This window comes from Grus americana, chromosome 20, assembly GCF_028858705.1.
Source record: "Grus americana isolate bGruAme1 chromosome 20, bGruAme1.mat, whole genome shotgun sequence".
NCBI classification, from domain to species: domain Eukaryota; kingdom Metazoa; phylum Chordata; class Aves; order Gruiformes; family Gruidae; genus Grus; species Grus americana.
Window position 1 is genome coordinate 9,069,384 of NC_072871.1, and position 18,775 is coordinate 9,088,158.

At 38.2% G+C, this 18,775-nt stretch overlaps 1 protein-coding gene across 10 annotated transcripts in view; it reads left to right on the top strand.

The window, feature by feature from the left end:
- Positions 1–18,074, top strand: part of STRBP (spermatid perinuclear RNA binding protein) — a 71,588-nt gene extending 53,514 nt beyond the window's left edge. For 3 of the 10 annotated variants that reach the window (XM_054848917.1, XM_054848924.1, XM_054848916.1), the window contains exons 17-18: positions 828–872; positions 5,813–6,811. In XM_054848917.1, coding sequence (XP_054704892.1) covers positions 828–872; positions 5,813–5,907 — 140 coding nt within the window. In that variant the 3' untranslated portion in view covers positions 5,908–6,811. The other 7 variants (XM_054848919.1, XM_054848918.1, XM_054848920.1 and 4 more) reach the window with 4 other exon arrangements.
- The last annotated feature ends 701 nt before the right edge of the window (positions 18,075–18,775 follow it).

An 18,775-nucleotide genomic window follows, 5' to 3' on the forward strand; every position in this document is an offset into this window, starting at 1 on the left:
CATGCTTCTTGCCAGCATGGAATTACTCCAGAAATAGGTTTAATTTCCCAGTCGCTGTAGTTGTTAAGCTTTTATTGGCCTTGGCCTTCACAGATTATTTCTCTTCATCCCCTATTCTTTTTGGAAATCTCTTGCTTTTTGTGATGGACAGAAGTGATCACACCAGAAAAAAACCCCCGTAAAGCCTTCATGAGCTGCTGAGATGTAGTAACCAAGATTGGTGTTACCACTGTTGCTTTTTGTCTCACTCCAGTGTCATGCTTAGCTCTTTGGACAAGAAGATACTGTTCTCTGTTTGCCTCTAGGTGTTCAGATGTCCTTGGTGAAACTTTCTTTTGTCTGTTAGAAATGGCAGAGAAAGCAGAATTCACAGGAGTTTTGCTGATGGTGATGTGGTATCTGCCGCAGGCATCTAACATTCCCCTCTTTAGAATGGAAGCTGAGGAAGATGACTGTTCTCTGCATTAGACTGTATTTTAGGAAGACCATAAGCAAATACAGGATGTCTGGATCATGCCAACTTCGTGCTCTGACAGTACAGACTTGAGGGCTTCAGCTGAAAGAAAATGCTAAGGAAATGAAATATGGAATTTAACTCTTTGATGCTGAGGCTTAAGAAAATCATTGGCTAGCTTGTTCTTCAAGCCACCATGTAGAAGGATTTTAGTGTTTTCAGCAACACTTATATGTATCAGTGTGAGTTTGTTTTTTCTGTGGTCCTGCTTCACATACCAAGACAGTGCCTCCTTGTGTGTTGGCGGGCAAACACTGTCTGTCTTCAGATACTGTAGGAAGTGAAACCTATCCCCTGTCTGTTTATATTGCAGGCTATGGAGCACCGTATGGGTATAGCACAGCTGCACCAGCTTACGGTATGTATAGCTCAATAATTAACAAATTAGAAATGATACAGAAACTGTTGTGGCAGTCCAAATGTGGCAGTCCAAGGAGAAATTCAAAGAGATTAAAGCTCTTAAACCATGACAACAACACCACTTTTATGCCATAACCTTGTGGTTCTTTTTTGGTTGGAGTAGCTTTTTTGCCTATGCTTTGCCTGATTTGTGGAAGGACTGCTTGTTCTAATTGCCTGTTCCCTTTCATACTGAAACTGAATTGAAGTAGTTTTCTTACTTTTTACAGCCAATCTGTGCTCCATTCAAAGACTACCGAAGGGCCTATTTCAGCATCTCTGACCAATATTTATCTAAATGGCATTACAGTAGCATTGGCAAAATGTTTGTCCCCAAGCGTAAGTGGCTTGTGGACAAAGCTCCCTTAGTGCTGCCAACTCTATGAAATCTCCAGTACAGTCTGTGCACATACACCCACTCCCCCTACCCCTGCAGGCCAAACCACTGCTGCTTGGGACAAGCAGAACGGTTTTTGTGTAGCTTGTACTGTTAGAAATCAGATTGCAAGGAAGCTAGGACGTGGTAATTTGCCACAATACTAAGAAACATAGTGATATAAGGCTGGCAAAGCACTGGTTTCATAAAGACTGTAAAATAAACTAATAACCAGAGAGCTATAATGGAAGATTTTTTCTTAACTCAGCTTCTCCCTACCCACTGGCTTTTTTTATGCTAGACTAACAATGCATACCTCTAACTGGCCCTTTTGGTTACTTTGAATGAGGTTTATGTGGCAATGGGAGCAAAGCAATTTGGAGTCAGTGATATGTCCTGGCACACAAAAAGCGAGCCCACTAGCACCAGTCCCACTGCCCTCTCCTATCACAGGACTGGGTGAAGCCTGCTACTCAAATGGCAAGTTGAGTACATTTCAAGGCCTGCAGTTTTTCATGTAGGAAACTAAGCCTGCAATTTGCTATTAATTTTCTAGCTTTTGTAGCATTTATAATACTTGTTCCTCTCAACAGTGGTGTCCTATTGAGTGTACTTTGTGTGTTGTCTTTTGTGTGGTATTACACAAGGGGCAGCTGCATGTTTTCTCAAGGAAAAATGAAAGGAAGTGTAGTTTAGGGCTTACTTCGTGGTAAGGATTTTTAAAACATCCCAGTGGTTCTTTCCAAGCACTAGTCATGGACTATAACTAAGATGAGTGGTATCTGCATGGCTGTATTTCTACAAGCAGGGACACACAGTGACATAAGAGGAATCCTTTCCCTGCTGAAGAAGAGAATACAATTATTATCAACTTTTCTTGCAGCTTTTCTTGCTTTTTTTTTTCATTCATTCCTTCTGTTTTGTGTTTCCTCTCATGATGCCTGTTTTGGGACCTGGATTTTAATCACTTACCTGTGTATATGTGACATATCACTGACTTCAAAGCATTGTAGAATTGAATGCCCCCATTTTTCACATAAAGAGTTTCTGTTTTTAATGTCTTATGATTGTGATGCGAAGTACTGGGATAATGCTTTTTGGCTGTAAGGTAAACATGTCTCTTTGCCTTTGTAAGCTGTTGCATGTTGGGAAACTTCACTTTGATCATCTGGTGCTCTGGAATACCTGCTGTTGCTGCTTTGTGATTTCTAAATGGATACATAGGTTAAATACTAGAATTTAAATAGGCAAGATTAAAAAACCAAACATTTAATTGTGCAGAAGTTTGTGAGGCCACAAGAACTCTAATAATAATGAAATCAGGCAGATATTAATCTTTCCAGATTTGCCACTTCAATACAGGAGAGGAAATGCAGAATAACGAAGCAGATGCAGAATTTACTGTAGGTGCTTGATTTTTGGCTGACCTACCTGGATGCTTATCAAAACTGCTGAACAGTTTCCCTGTGAGTTCTCTTTTATGCACAGCAGTGCCTGTCTAGAATATCTGCAATTATAACTGGCCTGTGAAATTAACTCAGAACATAGAATGAGATAGTAGAGATTAATTATCATAAAGATTATGAAGTAGAGCTTCAAGTCCAAATACACACTCTGCTTTTGAGAATATTACTTTAATTTAACCAAACACCAGGACAAAAATAAAAGCAAACTTTAAGCTAGCCATCTGTTTGAAATAGTGCAAAGTGTTGAAGTTCTACTGTTGATGGGACTCTGCACCCTAAAATCACATTGATTGACTGATCTGGAAAAGGTTAATGAGAACGCTACTGTAAGCTCTTATCTGACTTTCTTGGATCACTGAACTTATTTGGAGTCCTCTCCCTTTCTTCTCTCTGTAGGTTTACCCAAGAGAATGGTTCTGTTACCAGTTATGAAATTCCCAACTTATCCTGTTCCCCACTACTCATTCTTTTAGCAAATGGCAGAAGCTAATTCCTATTGATTGAACAACACAGTACAGTACAGAATGTTAGAAGAAAAAAGCCTTTTTATCCTGTTTTCTTTGAACACATACTTGAGCAAAGTCATTTGTAAAGAAACATCTTTTTCCTACTTTTTGATTTTAACAAAATGCAAATTTAGTTCTCTAAAACTTGAAAAAAATGTTCTGTGAAATGTTACCTCATTTTCAAATAACTTATACCAGCCTTCTGTTATAGGGAAGAACTAGAAGCTTAAATCTTACGTTTTAAATGAAGTATCCAATTATGTAAAATTAAATTTGTGAAGGATGTATAGAATATAAAACACTGATCACAAATAAACTGTTTTGTTGTAACACAAGAGTACTGCCTGTTTCCTGATGCAGTCACACAGATTCAGTTAATGACCTGTACTTGTTGTAGGGTTATTAAATGCAGGGCGTAGTTCTTTAAAAAATAAAAAATAATAAAAAACCCCCCAACAAACCCACACAATAGAAACTTTACAGTTAACATTTAACTTTGTAAATATTATGGTGTGTAATAAATTTAGTAAAATATGGGTTAAAATATCGTTTTATCTTATTTTTTATAGTTAAGCATCAGTTCCTGAGTTTCCTTATAATCTTTAAGATCAGCATACTGTAACTGTGATTTTAGACACAGTCTTCATTATCCAAGAAGGCTTTTCACTTGTACACAAAATACTGAAAAACAAATGAAACAAAGGGAATTAATCTTAGACTGTCTCTCTGTATTAAGTTACATTCTGTGAAATAAGTACTAAACAAAGGAAGTTCCCACAGAAGGACTCTTGTTCTGTAATTACAGGGATACGCAGTTAAGTCTGTATTGCCCAGAGAAAGGACAACAATAATGTTACAATCAGGTTCTTTAGAGCTCGAAAGCTCCCTGTTTTCCTTTCTTTTGTTTTTACAAAAAAGAAAAAAAAAAAACCAAACAGGAAAAAAAAACCCAAATTGCACTTGTTCTTGTGGCCTTCTTCACTTTTAAGATTGTCTGCCCACCCTTGATTTTCCATCCACCATTTCTACAGAAAGCATTTTCGTTGTCAATCTTATACTGAAACAAAGGGTTCTCCTTTTCCCCCTTACATTTGTAAGAATCTAAAGCAGCAACAAGGTCCCCATGAAAACTTGCTATTTAATTGTCCCAGTTCTTGTTGAGTGCTGCTGTGGAAAGTGACACACTTCAGCCATAGGCCAGTACTTTTCTAAGAGTTGGTGCTCAAACCAAACAAATCCTCTTTCTGCTAAGGAGTGTGTGCACCTCTCTCAAATTCCAGGCTGTCTCCATGTATTGTAGACTTCTGCATAAAAACTGCTGTGGGCTCTAACGAGGGATTCAAGTAGGCTTTATTAAGGTATCACCCCACAAAATAAGCAGCATTGTTGGTTGCAGTTCTCTACTCAGACCTCACCCGTTGCTTTTCAGTAGGTTTGCTGTAGTTCATGCTGTTTTAAAGACTGCCTTTATACACTCTGTTCTCCAGCAGACTCTGCTGCTGAGGCAGGAGGAGCTTTATATATGAAGAGGATGTAAGAATGGTGCTTAAAGCAATGTAAAGTTCCTCCTCCACTACGCCCCCTGTTACAGGGAAAGAAATTTTAGAAAAGCTTAATAAGGGGTGGCTTACATAACAAGCTGCTTTTCTTGGAATTAACTGCAGCTGTTATTCTTAAGCGAAGTATTTGTGCTTAGGAATGTGTTTATATCTTAAATGGTTTTTCTTCTGCCGTAGCTCTCGCTTTCGTTTGGTGCTGGTGGTACTTTAATAAAAAATGTAGATGTATTGACAAGTAGTGCGAGCCTGCTGTGTCATCCATGTGCTAGTGTTGAAATAAAGAGCAGGGTCTCGGGGATGGAGTCAAATTGAGTGGTGCTCGTAAATCACTGATATATTTTGCTGGCCTATGGATGAAAGGAAGCCATCACGGAGCAGAAAAAGCATGGCTGATAAGAGCCCATTTTTGTTAAGCAAATATTCATTAAAGGAATCTTTCCTCTGCACACTTTTTTCCCCCCTTCTCTCTCTTTTGGAGTTCCCCTGATTGGCAACTGTTTGTAGTTGTTTTTTTGGTTTTTTTTTTAATCCCCAGCTTTGTAAAATTTCAAACAAAATACCCTCTGAACCAATTCTATCTGATGAACATTTGTATGCAAAATAACGTGTTCTTATTTCAAAAACAAGGAGGGCGCTATGCTCTTTTCCAACATGATGGCAGTCATTTCAGATGATTTATAGAAGTCATTTTTTATTTTTTGTCATTTGTTGGGAGTTACTAACCACATTGTAAACTTGCCCCCTTGCTGCATATTTTACATTTCTCTGCTTTACTGAAAATATGAATGAGCTGTCAGTTCTTTGTTTAGAAAGTGGTAACCTTGGAAGTGTTAGATGTTTCAATACCTTCAAAGACTTCAAAGTGCCCGTTTTACAATGAAAATTCCACTTGCAGCTGAAAGAGCAGAGAAATTTAAATGGAGCTTCAGCTTCAGTCAGTCTCTCTGAAATTAACATGAAGTTTTTGCTTCTCTGCTCTTTTCCCACTGTAGGTGGTTTTTTCATTGACAGTCCCTATTGCCAGCCTCTCAGCATCGCACCTTTTATTATTCACTTGGGCCCTCAAGATTTCTTCTCTGACTTCTAGAACCATCAGGTTGTGTGGCTCGAAATGGCATTTTGTACATGTCTTTAAAAGCAAGAACAAACGTGGCTCGTTTTGAGGTTTCTGAACTTCAGACATGGAATCTGAGCTTTTTTCCTTTCTTTTTTTAAAGTGTTTTTCTCACTTTTGAACTTTGTTCCATTTAATGAAAAGCAATACTTACTCCAAGCCACAGTCCTTTCTTTGGGTACATAGCAATAGATGTGTATATACTTCTGATTATTTCTTTACACTAGAAGGGAAAACTGGTGTGTCGGGGGGAAAAAAACCAAACACCGAAACAAGAAATGAAACCTAGCAGAGTGCCTGCTTTAAGCAGTGAATCCTGCGTTTACTTTCACTATTTAAATACTTCAGAATTTTAATATTATGACTGTATTTGCATGTTTCCTATAAAAATTGCTACAAAGACTTGCAGTGGTCGCTCCTGAAGCAGTAGTGCTTTGTACCATTGTACATGTCAGCAGACATGAAATGTAGCAAAAGGGCAGAAGAAAAAAAATAGAATATATATTTTTACCAAAATCTAACTAAATCATATATTCTCTTTCTCTCTCTCTCTCTTCCCCACATCATTAATATGAGGCACAAAAAGGGTAGGCCTGAACTTGACTTTCAAATGGATTGCTTTTGTGTCTCTTATAATCATCACCAAATGATAGGAAAACATAGTATTTGGTAACCATCCAGTTCAAAAAAACCTTGCTGCTCTAAATTTACTGAGTTTTTTTCCTCTTAAGTATTTGTATGTTGGTATTTTGAGATTGTGAATCAGCAATAACTGAAAGGTGAATGTTTTTTTAAATGGTATTGGAACATCTATATGTTGCAGCTTAAGACTTTTAAGCAGTTTTCAGCAGGTTAATACCACTTTATTCTCATTCTCTCCGGACCTTCATAGCCATATGCACTTGTATAAAATAAGCAGAAATGTAGTGACTGTAAGCTGAGATCGTGATATAAAAGGTAAGAGATTTTATTTTCAGCTTAAAGAATATTTTTATTGCTTTTTTTCTAAAAATCTCATATACCTGTGACAATCTTGTATATGGCACGTTTTTATTATGTCTTGTTTAACTAAATGTTTAAACCGGTAATACCTAGGTCTGAATTCCAACTTTGTATTTTCCAAGGCCACTTCCAATACTCCAGTTTCAGTTAAAAAAGAAAATATTACTTAACACTTTTAAGAAATTGTTTGGTTTTATCAACAGACTGTTCTCCTCCAAATATTTTTCTCTTGTGTAGCATAAAAAGCTGTGTTGATACTGCTGTGTGTCAGGCAGTGCATGCCTTGCATACCTGTGGAAAACATTTGGGCAGGTACCAAAGCCACGGCCATGGCCTGCTCTGAAAGCCATACCATGGTTATAGGTATGTGGAATAAAAATGAGATGTGGAATGTGTGATATTATCTAACTAATACAGAGAGAAATTATTTCCCTAAACTATTAAAGCTAAACTCCAAATGAAGAATGAAAGACTTTGATGATACTACAGTTAAAATGTGCAGATATCAGATTTCATTAGGCCAAATTAATTCCTGAAGCAGCCAGGTTTGCTTTCCTCTTGTGGGTGCAGTGGGAGGAGAGGAAGGCAGGCAGGCAGTGATTTAACTCTGCATGAATAATTTGCTTAGTTGTGGTTTTCTAAAGCTAGAAATTAGGATACAGCCATCCATAAATAATTATTTTCAGTTCCACAGTAAATGTTTTAACAAATATTTTACTTGGATTAAAATGGTTTTGGATTATGACCTATATGGTGCACATGATATGTGTAGTTTTAAAATACTAGGGGTTTTTTTTAATTTGCCTTTATATAACCTTGCATTATGCAAAGTTGCATAGTACAGTACTGCACGATTGCAGTACTTACAGTACTTGAAGTTGCTGGAAACAACTCTTTTTATATAAAAATGGTAAAAAAAAAAGGGGGGGGAGTTGATGTTGTATTAGCATTTTAGGGTCTCAATTCAGAGATCATGATCTCTGACTGATCAAAGTTTATACTCATGTAAAACAGGAAAACACTTGGTATGGAATATGTAGTAATATATCAAGCCCAAAGCTTGTTGTTTTGCATCAAAATATAACAGCAAAAATAACCTATATTTCATTTCAATATTGAAAACATCAAATTCAGTAAATAACTGCATGTGTAGGTTATCCGTAACTCAGGATATGTCTGGATAGAATTCATAGGCTGATACAGAAAAATAGCTGTTAAATATTGTTAGCTTTGCTACTGTTGGCAGAAACCTATCTTGCAAGTGGCCTATACATCTGCCCCTGGGGAAATGAACTTGAGGAACTGTACCAAGTTGCCCATGAAAGCACATAACCATTTGATTACATTTGCAGGTGCAATTGATGAGCCATCAGAATGTCCTTCCCATTTGGTGGGGCAGGTTTTCATCTGCTGTTATCTTCAAGGTGCAAACCTGGGGCTTGGGCTGAAGCTCACTTAAAATTCAATTCATTCTTTCAGCCTGTCAGGCTAAGCAATCCTCATAGTGGAGCAGCAGGCTGCTCTGTTTCCTTTGGAAGACAGTATTTTATATGTGTCAAGGCAATGTTAAGGTGCATTATAATGAACTTCTCTTGAGTATTCCTTTCCTAGGCTTAACTGATGTCATTCTGACAAGTACTGTCCAGTTCAAGGACTGATGAATAAAATGTCTTGCTGACTCTTATTTGATCTGTTTCTTTGTGGCCTGTACTTGGCAGCTTAATCCATTTGTATTGGTTTCCATCAGAATTGCTTTGACTGTGAATTTCCATATTTTTCTGTCATTACTCTTTTAACTCTTACAATCTGAAGCATTCCACTCTTCTGCTTTTTTTAAATTCTCACTTTGTTGGATCTTTTCTTTTTCACTGAAAAGATACTAAATTTCTCAAATACATTTTTGTTCGTAATGCAGGTACTTATGTCCAAAATTTGTCCCCTTGCCTTTGCTGCCCCCCTTCTCAGTAGGACAGACACCATTTCCTGACACGTGATATACTCATTGTACTTAAGACTCCTAAATCCTGGTTTCTGCAGCCACTTGGAATCGGTGATAAAATCCTAAGGTGCAATTCTGCCTGGGAACCTGTCTCATTCGCAGTGGAACTTGAGCAAAACATTCCCGTGTATTGAAGTGTCACTGACGTAGGCTCCTTAAGTGCCCGATATATGGGCATTTGAGAGAGCAGTTGAATTCTAATAGTAGGTTTTAATTTGATGAGTAATTTGGGTAACATCTGCTTGATCAATGTTGCAACAAGCACAGTTTTGCTAAGGCAGAACTAGAAACTCCTTTCTTTTGCACAATACTTGCAGGTTTCCTTTTAAAAGCCTCCTCACAGGAGCAAGGTCTAAAGTGCCTTTTCTGTGAGATTAGAGGTCTTTTTTATGGGTACTGAGCTTTGTATTTCTGGATATACCTGACAGCCAAATATGTACACCTGGTTCTGTATGCTTTGTGCAGCTGCTCATACTGCTGCCTGTTTTGTAGTACCTTCTCAGTGAAGCAGAACTGTTATTTTATAGTTTGAATTTCTGGTTCATGGAAAAGAATTCTGAAAAAGTTCCTTTCAATTGGTACATATATAAATAGGACACCAAGGAAAGTCTGTGCCTGTACACTTCCTACCTTAACTCTAGTTTTAGCTAACCAGATGATAGTGTGTATTTTGGGAGATGGTGTCTGGCACTTAAAGGATTAAAAGAAGGCAGAGCTTTACAGTAAAGAATTGCTCTGTTTAATATATTATCTGTATTAGAGGTGAATGGTATTACCATTGACTTTGGAAGAACAACTGTGAGCTTCAGTGGTCTGCTCATTAACACCAAGGAAAGTGAGGCTATTTACAGAACAGGGAGATAAAAATACAGACTGTTCCATTGTTACAACAGCATTTATTTGCCTTTAGCTGTTCCTGCATACAAACCTATAATCAGGCAGGAACTTGCTTTCACTTTCTACCAGTTTGGGTTTCATGGGACCACATGAGGGAGAAATGTTTGTATAACCAGCCTGCTGCACTGCCTGACTTGTGTCAGCACAGCAGTTCTCTCTGGCCCATCTCGCCTTCAGAGAATTTAATCCCAGTTGACTTCTTACACAGTTGTAGCATTGGTGTAAGGGCAGCATTGATATGACCTTGCTGTGAGGTCATACATTCTAGAAGCAGTGTTTTCCTTTATTTTGAAACAGGTGAAAGCTAGACAGAAGATTTTTCAGGAGACACCTGGTATTATCATATGTATGATACAAATCAGCTGGTAGATCCTCTCCAAAAGTGCATAGCTGTGCAAGGAGTTGGCACCTCCATTTCACCAGCTGCAGTGGTCAAAGAACTCAAGTTTTAAACAGCAGTCTTTCCAGATGGAAACCCTTAAGTACTGTGTACCACTAACCATACCTCAGCATTTTTTCTCCTGACAGGTGAGTGGCAGCTGGAATGCTTGTCCTTTTCCCAAATATGCAACTGTGAATTTTGAAGAAATAAGGTGTTTAATAAAGTAGGACTTCAATTCTACCTTGCCAGCCGTATGAGGTTTCTCTAGGCATGTTCCATCTAGAGAAGGTTTTAAGGGAACCAGATTGGTTTGGAGGGCTCGGCTAGCTGAAAGCATGGTACATGATGCTTTCTGCCATCATGTCCTCTCTCTGCCAGCACTTGCTGTCTTCCTTAAGCACACATTCAAGAGTTGGAACATGGTGACCTTATTCCTGGGCATCATGCCACTTGGATGGAGGGAGGCCAGCCTATACTCATGAAGGGAATGTGTAACATGCGGCCTCCGTTGCCCAAGCAATTTCAGTTGGACGCAGTGCAGAATCCAACTCTCACAAAGGCAATTTAGTGCCTGGGTAGGTGGTTCCTAATCTGTCTAATTTGCTGTCATGTAGCCAATGTGAGCCAATTAGATGATTCTGCAATTGTCATGGCTCCCACTTAATGTGCTGTAAACCCTGCTGCCATGACTTTCAGTGCAGTTAAATACCTTTGTCCTCTTTCCCTGTCTTTTCTGATCACCCTCTAGCAATCCCAGTAAATAACTGAGTCTCTCAAATTATGACATTTTTACACAAAAGTTTCTAGATTCTTAAAAACTTTAATCAGCCTATGAAGAACTTCAGAGAAACAAGTTTTCCTACAAATATTTCAACTTATTCCTGTGCCAAGGGACTATTTCTACTCGTTTACAAAGATCTGTGAAAACTACTCTGGTATCTCTGATCTCCAGAGACTAGGATTCTTTGAGAACACTTGCCTTCTGGTAGGAAAGAAAGACTTAAAGTGTGTCTTACTCAATAAAAGACTATGCCCTCTAGCCACTGAAAGAAATTAATTGGGGAAAAGGGCACAAATATAAAATTAGTTGAGGCTTTTTGCTCTCATTAAACTGTTGAGAAAAATTTCCCTGACCACAAGTTCCTTGCATTATTAAGGAAGTAGAAAATCTAGGCAGAATGGCATGAAGATTTTTCAAGTGGTCTAGGAAAAAAAATAATCTCCTGTTTGTTGGCTGTTCAACAATGGAACATCAGTCTCTTGGCACTTCTTCTAAAACTCCAAGATAGCAATAAATGTGAGCAGCTTTAACATACCATCCCTGATCCAGTCCCAGCAATATCCTTGGAGAATAAGCCCGACAGTCGCTGTCTTTTCAGTCACTGATCCCCTGAAAGAAAGTGTCCCTTGCTTCATTTGTAATTCTGCATCTGTACTTTGGAGAGCCTGTACATCATTGCAGTCTAGAGGTCGGATTCCTGAACATCTCTCCAGAACTGTATAAATGAAGAGCAAGCAGACAATATAGTATTTCAGTCTTTACTTGGACAAAATTGCAAGTTTCCCTCTGCTGCTTTTGCTTGGTAGGCTAAGATACGATCATTTGGTATTAGAGCTTCTTGCCTTTAGCTAAATTCTCTGTAGACAGTTGCTTGTTACTTAATCAAGGGAAAAATATGTCCCAGCATCAGATGAGTTCCAGGTCGCAGAAGCAGCTTACACAAACAGCTACTATTTCCGGTAGCTCTGGGAAACAGCACAAGAATTCTGCTGCAGTGAATTCTTTAGGATACATGATGAGCTATGTAAATATGAAGTTGAGATTGTTGTTCTCAGTTGTGAAGCAGACTAGGACATCTCCTCTCTGGTATCAAAAGACTGAAAATGAGTTCTCTGCTGGACTCACTGAGGAGTTCTGTTAAGAGCGGTTGTACTGTCTTAAAAACAGTAACTCAGCTTGAATGTTCAGGACCTAGACCCTCTTGGGCTTCCTGCTGAATAAATCTATTGAAAAATGAGATACTTCATTGACTTGTTTAAAGCAAAGGGATATTATAGTTGCATCTGCTATCTATATATAGTATATGAGACAGCTTGTCTAACAGCTCATTGGTTTCATTCTTCTGTTTTAACACATCTAGTTTGCTGTGAATCTGATCCTTACTGTAAAGTAGAAATTCTGTTTTAGACGTTTTAGAGCAATTCACTGGAGAAACTCAGCACTGAAGTCCTATGCCTATGGATTGTGGCAGCAGTTTTCACCTGTGCTTTCTTTGAACATTAGCCACTTAAGCTAGTAATTAAGCATTTGACATTAAGTGAATTGTCATCACAAAGCTGTTTTATTACTTAAGCCCAGAAGTTATGTCTCCTTAGCTTTGTCTCATCTAAATCCATACCTATTTATGTCCACATTTTCTAGTGCTCCTGAAATATCATCCTTTTTCTCATTCTGCTTATAGAAATGGGACTGAGTTGTTTTTTTATAATTGATGTTTAAGATAATACAAAAGCATGAGTAGGACACATATGCCTGTTCCTGTAGTCTGCGGCCTTCTAGGAGAAAGGGTGCTTTTTCTGCTAGGCCTGTCTGATACCGTGTAGGCAATGCAATGCCTTACTAAAAAGAGCTGTGTGACTTTTGTAAGAGAAAAGTTCAGCATAGCATAAGATTTAAGTTCAGTAAAGTGGTTTGGTTTTTTGCAGTTGCTGTGGCTGCATGAAACAGTCAGACCACATGTTTACCTTGATGTTTAAGAGGAGTTGAATGTCCAATAGTAGTATGTGGAGATGCACAGTTCTAAAGCAAATTTCTTATTTTGGATGTTGTTTTATCTTGTATTTGGTGCCTTAAATCTGTACAATCTAAGGTCATATATACTGTACCACAGGTAGTTTAATAGTTCGGTGTACTTTGAAGGAACCCATCAAGCCTAGTCTACAGAAACTGTTGAAAAGACTGAAGCCTTCTCAGCAGGAGAGTTCTCTGCCATGTTTAATTAATAATCCATTGATAAACAAGAGTTGCAAGAATTTAAGGAGCATATAAAAAATTGAACCACAGATTGAGACAATTCCAACTTCAAAGGTTTGTGGCAATAACATAATTACAGGTACAGTCTCTTCTATACGGTGTAAGTAAACAACATCAAAATGTTTTATAGCTAGCCAGAAGTGCGTGTTTGTGAAAACCTCTGGACTGTGATCTCTACTAGAAGAAGTTACACTAATTCTAAAAGGCATTAATTGAAGGTAATTGGCTATCCTTCATTCATTGGTACAGGGGAGTTGGAATGAGTAAGAGTTGCAATTAATTTTTAATTCCAAAAAGCCTCATTCCTGCCTCTTACCTGGATCTAGCAGCTCCAGGTGCCTTACACTGCTTTGCAGTTTGTGAGGTGTAATGCAGCTTCTACTTGAACATATGCTTGCTGAATGCATCTGGTCCTGGTAGAATGGACTGAGGCAAGAGAGACAGAGAAAAGAAAAAAAAAATGAAGCTGGAATGCCTTTCTCCAGTCTTAAAACGTTGAGCATTATAGATAGGAAGTTGAAGGGAAAGTTGCACTTCCTTTTCCAAGTCCATAATACAGTCTGTAGTAAAACCAGGAGATTTATGCCTACTGTGGTAAACCAGCAGCCTTAGTATACTGAGAGGACAGGGAGATGGTAGTTTTTTCAGTAGTTTATAAGACATTAGATAAGAGGTTTAAGCTATCCATATAGCAGTCTAAAAGCTGCTAGTCATGTTACTACAGGAGATTAATTTTTTCTTCTGTTCAGTAAACAAGTCCAGAATGGAAGGTTTTCCAGAGGAGGAAGAGGAACAGGAGAAATCCAATGAACAAATTCTATTTCCTGATGCAGCCCTATCCAGAACAGGGAGACCGCTCCAGGCAGTGTATATAGCATACAACTGAATTTTGGGAGGGAAAGAAATAATAGTAATTTCCCCAAAAGGAATACTAGTAACTTATTTCTACAATTCCCACAGTATTCTAGACAACTTGCTTTTACACAGAACAGCATGGCAACAAGGGAAAGCAGATACTGCTTCCACAACTGCATGTTGTAATGTACATATTTCAAGTCACCAATATTGGTGTAACTAGTTATGACAAAGTAGGTTCATCTTACCAGAAAAGCCTATGTTGACATTCTATCCACTTCTATTTTTTTTAAGCTAGAAGGGAGTTAATTATAGTACTCATCTGTTTCGAAGGGAGTAGAGCAGAAGGTAAGTTTCAACTTCATACTTTGAAGCTGCTATGAATAATTTGATTAACAGTGTTCCATAGAAACAGCCTGATGTACTTATTTTCTTTGTGCTCATTTCTGTGTTCTTAGAAAAGCACAAGCTTGTGTAAGCGTAATCAATACAAAGTTACTCAGGGTACTGTGTCATCTCAGCAGTGGACACTAACTGCATCTTAAGTGAACAGGCACATATAAATCAAATTTAATTAAGAGGAACAAAACATCTCGGCAGGTTTTGCTTTACTACTGGCACTGTTACAATTTAATGATCTATGCATACGGAAATGTGTGTATTGCTGCACTCCCAACAGAACTTGTCTGTAAGGGCATCCTGTAAACTAACAAATTAAAATGTAGTCGGTGTAGGAGAGAGAGTATAGTTCTTTCGTTATTTCCACAAAGAACTGTTTATAAGCAGACGGAAAGTGATACTGCTCAAAGCAGAATAATGGTGGGCTGAAGAACAACACTCAGAGCAGTACAGCTTTTGAAAACTTAGTGATTATATGAATTTAATTATGAAAATTCTCATTTGCTGTACAGATTATTTCTTGTGCGTTTGAAATAGTATAACTGCTTCCCTGCTCAAAATAACAGGATAAAAACAAGTGTAGTTTTCTAATAACATCTATTGCATGGAAATACACATATTCTGGAAGAAAATGGAGGCTGTACTGCAGAGAGCGTATTCAACTACAGAGCCATTCTCTGGGCAATGCTGCATAATTTAAGAGTGGGTAAATACGCCTTCAGGGACAACATGACATAGAACAGATGTTTAAAAAAAAAAAAAAAAAAAAAAAAAAAAGCACAGAAAAAAGCCTTGAAGCTTTGTCCAGTCATGCATTTATTCTTCCCTGAAAAAGGGACAGGTACATTCATATGCGCTTAGTGAGTTACACATCAGATATCACAAAGGTCCTTAAGGACAATTGTTTTAAAGCCAGTCTCCTTTTGGACAGAAAAGAGAGGAAGTTGACTCTGTCTTCCAGTTCCAAAGTGCAGTGTCTTATTTCTGATCCTAACCCTAAGTCAATATTTATTGATCAAACTGACTAAGCTTTTTAGGTCGACAAGCTCTCTACGAAGCAATTCTGTTCTCTCAAGCCTCTGCAGGGGCCAACAAGTGGTGCTTAACTACTGCTTCCACTCCAGAATGTCACCTGTCCTCCAGCTCTCCCAGAGCCATTCTGGGACACTTGCACTTCTAAGAAAGCAACGCTGCTGTGGGGAGACTGTCAAAAGCACCAAAATACTACAGCAGAGCAAGTCCCAGTGGGCTGTATGCTTTTTGAAGTCCTGTGCAGTTCTTAGTGACAAAGTTGAGCATGAAACCTGTACTGCCAAATGTACCAGCCCCTTAATGAGAAGGACATCTATGGGAAGCAGTCTCGAAACTAGAGATTTTAAGAAAAGGCTGGTGTTTTCCAAGTCCAACTCATGAGCTTTTTTTTTTTTTTAAATGGTTGAGTTTCCACCCACCAAAAATCACCATCAGTTGAATCAGTTAAAACAACTGCTGCTAATTTAGGCTAAAACATCCTCCTTGTATAACCCAAATTACCACCACCCATCCATCTAAAGAATTCTTAAGCAAAGAATCCTCAGGAGGCAGAACCTTGCTAAGAGTCTGCACACTAGAAGGCAGACAGGAAATCTGGCAGTTCAGTATAATGTGGCTTTTCTGATGACAATTGCTTCTACAAGACAAAGAGAAGACAGAGGCAGTGCTTTGGGGCAGTGTTTCATGCTCAGCAAGTTTGTAGAGGGAAGGAATGCAATTCTATAAATCACTTGTACTGTATTTCTGTTTCTAGACTTGAATGAATTTCACTTTTCCTTTGTGGGTCAGCATAGTAAACATTAAAGAAAAGGTCTATTTTTCTAAATCTCTTTCACCAATAGAGGTCTGACCTGCAGCCAACAGATGGATTTATTTATCCGCAGAGGACAGAGTGTTTATTTTTACACTAAGATTGGATATGGCATTGAATAAAAAGAAGTCTGACCTTTGAACTATCTAAACCTTAAATACTATTAACAAATTCCACAAATGAGTAATATGGTGGAAAATTCCATCTTTCTTCCCAATAAATATCTCTCTCAAAAGAAGTTACCCAGAATTAAACTTCCAAATGAAGTACAAGAGATCCTTGTGGTCTAATTACAGACTATTTTCAAAATATTTAAGATTTCTCCCAATTTGTAATCTGTAAAGAACAATGATGATTAAACTATTCCTGACTATACTGTAAATAAAGCAACTTCAAATAAAGTAATTCAGCAACAACCTTAGCGATTTCTAGTATTAAAAATGTAATCTGAACATTCAAATTGTCTTAATTTGGTAGCAGTTGAGTGGGAAGAAAAATAACTGCACACTGAATTTTAAATTGAGCTGTATCTACTCACTAGCCAAAAAAGCCTGCAAATGTAAAGTAAATGGAATGCTCTTTGTACATTAAGTTGCTTCCTCACGTGATGCTGTACCCTGTACACTCGGCTTCATTTGGCTTCTGTGTTGTGGTTTGTATGCCAGCCACTGTTATTAACTGTACACAACACTTAGATCTGCACTGTAATCTTGGTTCATTTGCCACTGATTGTAACCCAATGCTACAGACTTCTCTGTATATAAAACCGTAACCATGTCCCATTTGCTTCCAATAGCATACAATAAAGGCTTATCTCTGTAAACAGGAATTACAGCCTTATGAGTGGTTTGAGGGGTTTTTTGTTTACAGCAAGGAAACTGGCTTTAAAGTTTTTTAAAGCCTGGGAAGCCAAACCACAGAAGTCCACTCTACTTTAGTCAGGTAAAAGGCTCAGCAGAAAGGGGAGACAGGCTTCCTAAGGCTGCAGTTTTATGAGAGATGATTATTAGCAAAGTTGTGACTTTGAAATGGCAACATAAACCATATTTAGGCTGTAACAAGCAGAATGCATTCCTTCACAAAGTTGGCCATGAACAGAGTATACAGGACTCTAATTGTGCAAGGGCTGCTGCTCACAAATACCACTGGGTGTTAGCCAAGGGAAGCAGTAACAGGAGAGCCCAGAGAAGCCCAAGGCTGTGATGACACTAGCCAGGAAGGCAACTTTTACTTCAGAATGAAAATTGGGCATTTCCTAGTATTTAGCTAATTAGAAAAACTGTGTGTCTATTTTTTTAAATGATAAATTACATATATAAAGAACAAGTAAGGTTCTCAAAGTTTTTTCCTCTCCTGCCCCTCTCATTTCACTGTATCTCCTAAACAATTACATTCCTGTGGTCCCAGTTTGTCCTCTGAGGTCTGAAGCAAATCTGAGCAATTCCCTTGTCCAGAGCCATTGAGGGCAGGAGTTGAGCATACCGTAAGAATTGTGTGACTCTTGTTGTTTGCTTGAGGCTGCAACTCATGGTAAGATTTACTGGAATATACAAGTATGTCCAGTTGCCTGGAGTTACAGAACACAGTTTTACTCTAGAAGGGAAAAAAGAGAAATCATTTTATCATATGCTCTTACCTTTTCTTAGAAGTATTTTTTTTCTGATCTTTAATTCAGCATTTCAAGTCTAAGCGCAGAGGTCATTAATCAAATTCAGAGATCAACCTTGAGGAAGGATTAAAAACTGTTGTGAGCTGACTAAAGTTGAGATTGCTCTTAATAAAATGAGATGTATAGAACCCCACAGATTAGCATGTATGACAACTGGAATAAGACTTGGTGTGAGACTTTTGCACTCAACAAAACAGTGTGCCGCCAACTGAGTCTGCTGTTGTGCAGCAAACAAGTCAGTTATGCACATAAGAGCTATTGAGAGACCACTGTACCAAAACCAACTAAACCATGCATCACTTAAAATGCAGAGTTGCATCAAATATTTAGCAAGTACGATCCATAAAGAACTAGCCATAGTCAGTTAAAAAAAAAGCATCATTAACACTTGGCTGAAACTGAGGTCAGTTTTACCCTATATATCAGCATACTACTATACCTGTGTACATACTTAATGTTAGCTACCTTATTAAGAGGTCATTCAGAAAGCTACCTCAGGATTATCATCTCAGAGGTGCTGAGAAGGCTGACAGCTCTTCAGCAGTAGCCTGGCAATTGCTGGTCAGTGACAGTTAATGAAATGAGCTGGGCCCGCTCCAGGAGCTGGCTGACATTCTGTGGGCTCATAGGAATGAAACAAGGGTTAGATAAGAGAATGGTGCATGGGAGGAGTAATACAATATTGAGTCTAGACTGATAAAGGAGGTTGGCATGTCCAGCTTTGTGAAACTGCCTAACATCTCCTACTTAGTTTTATTCCT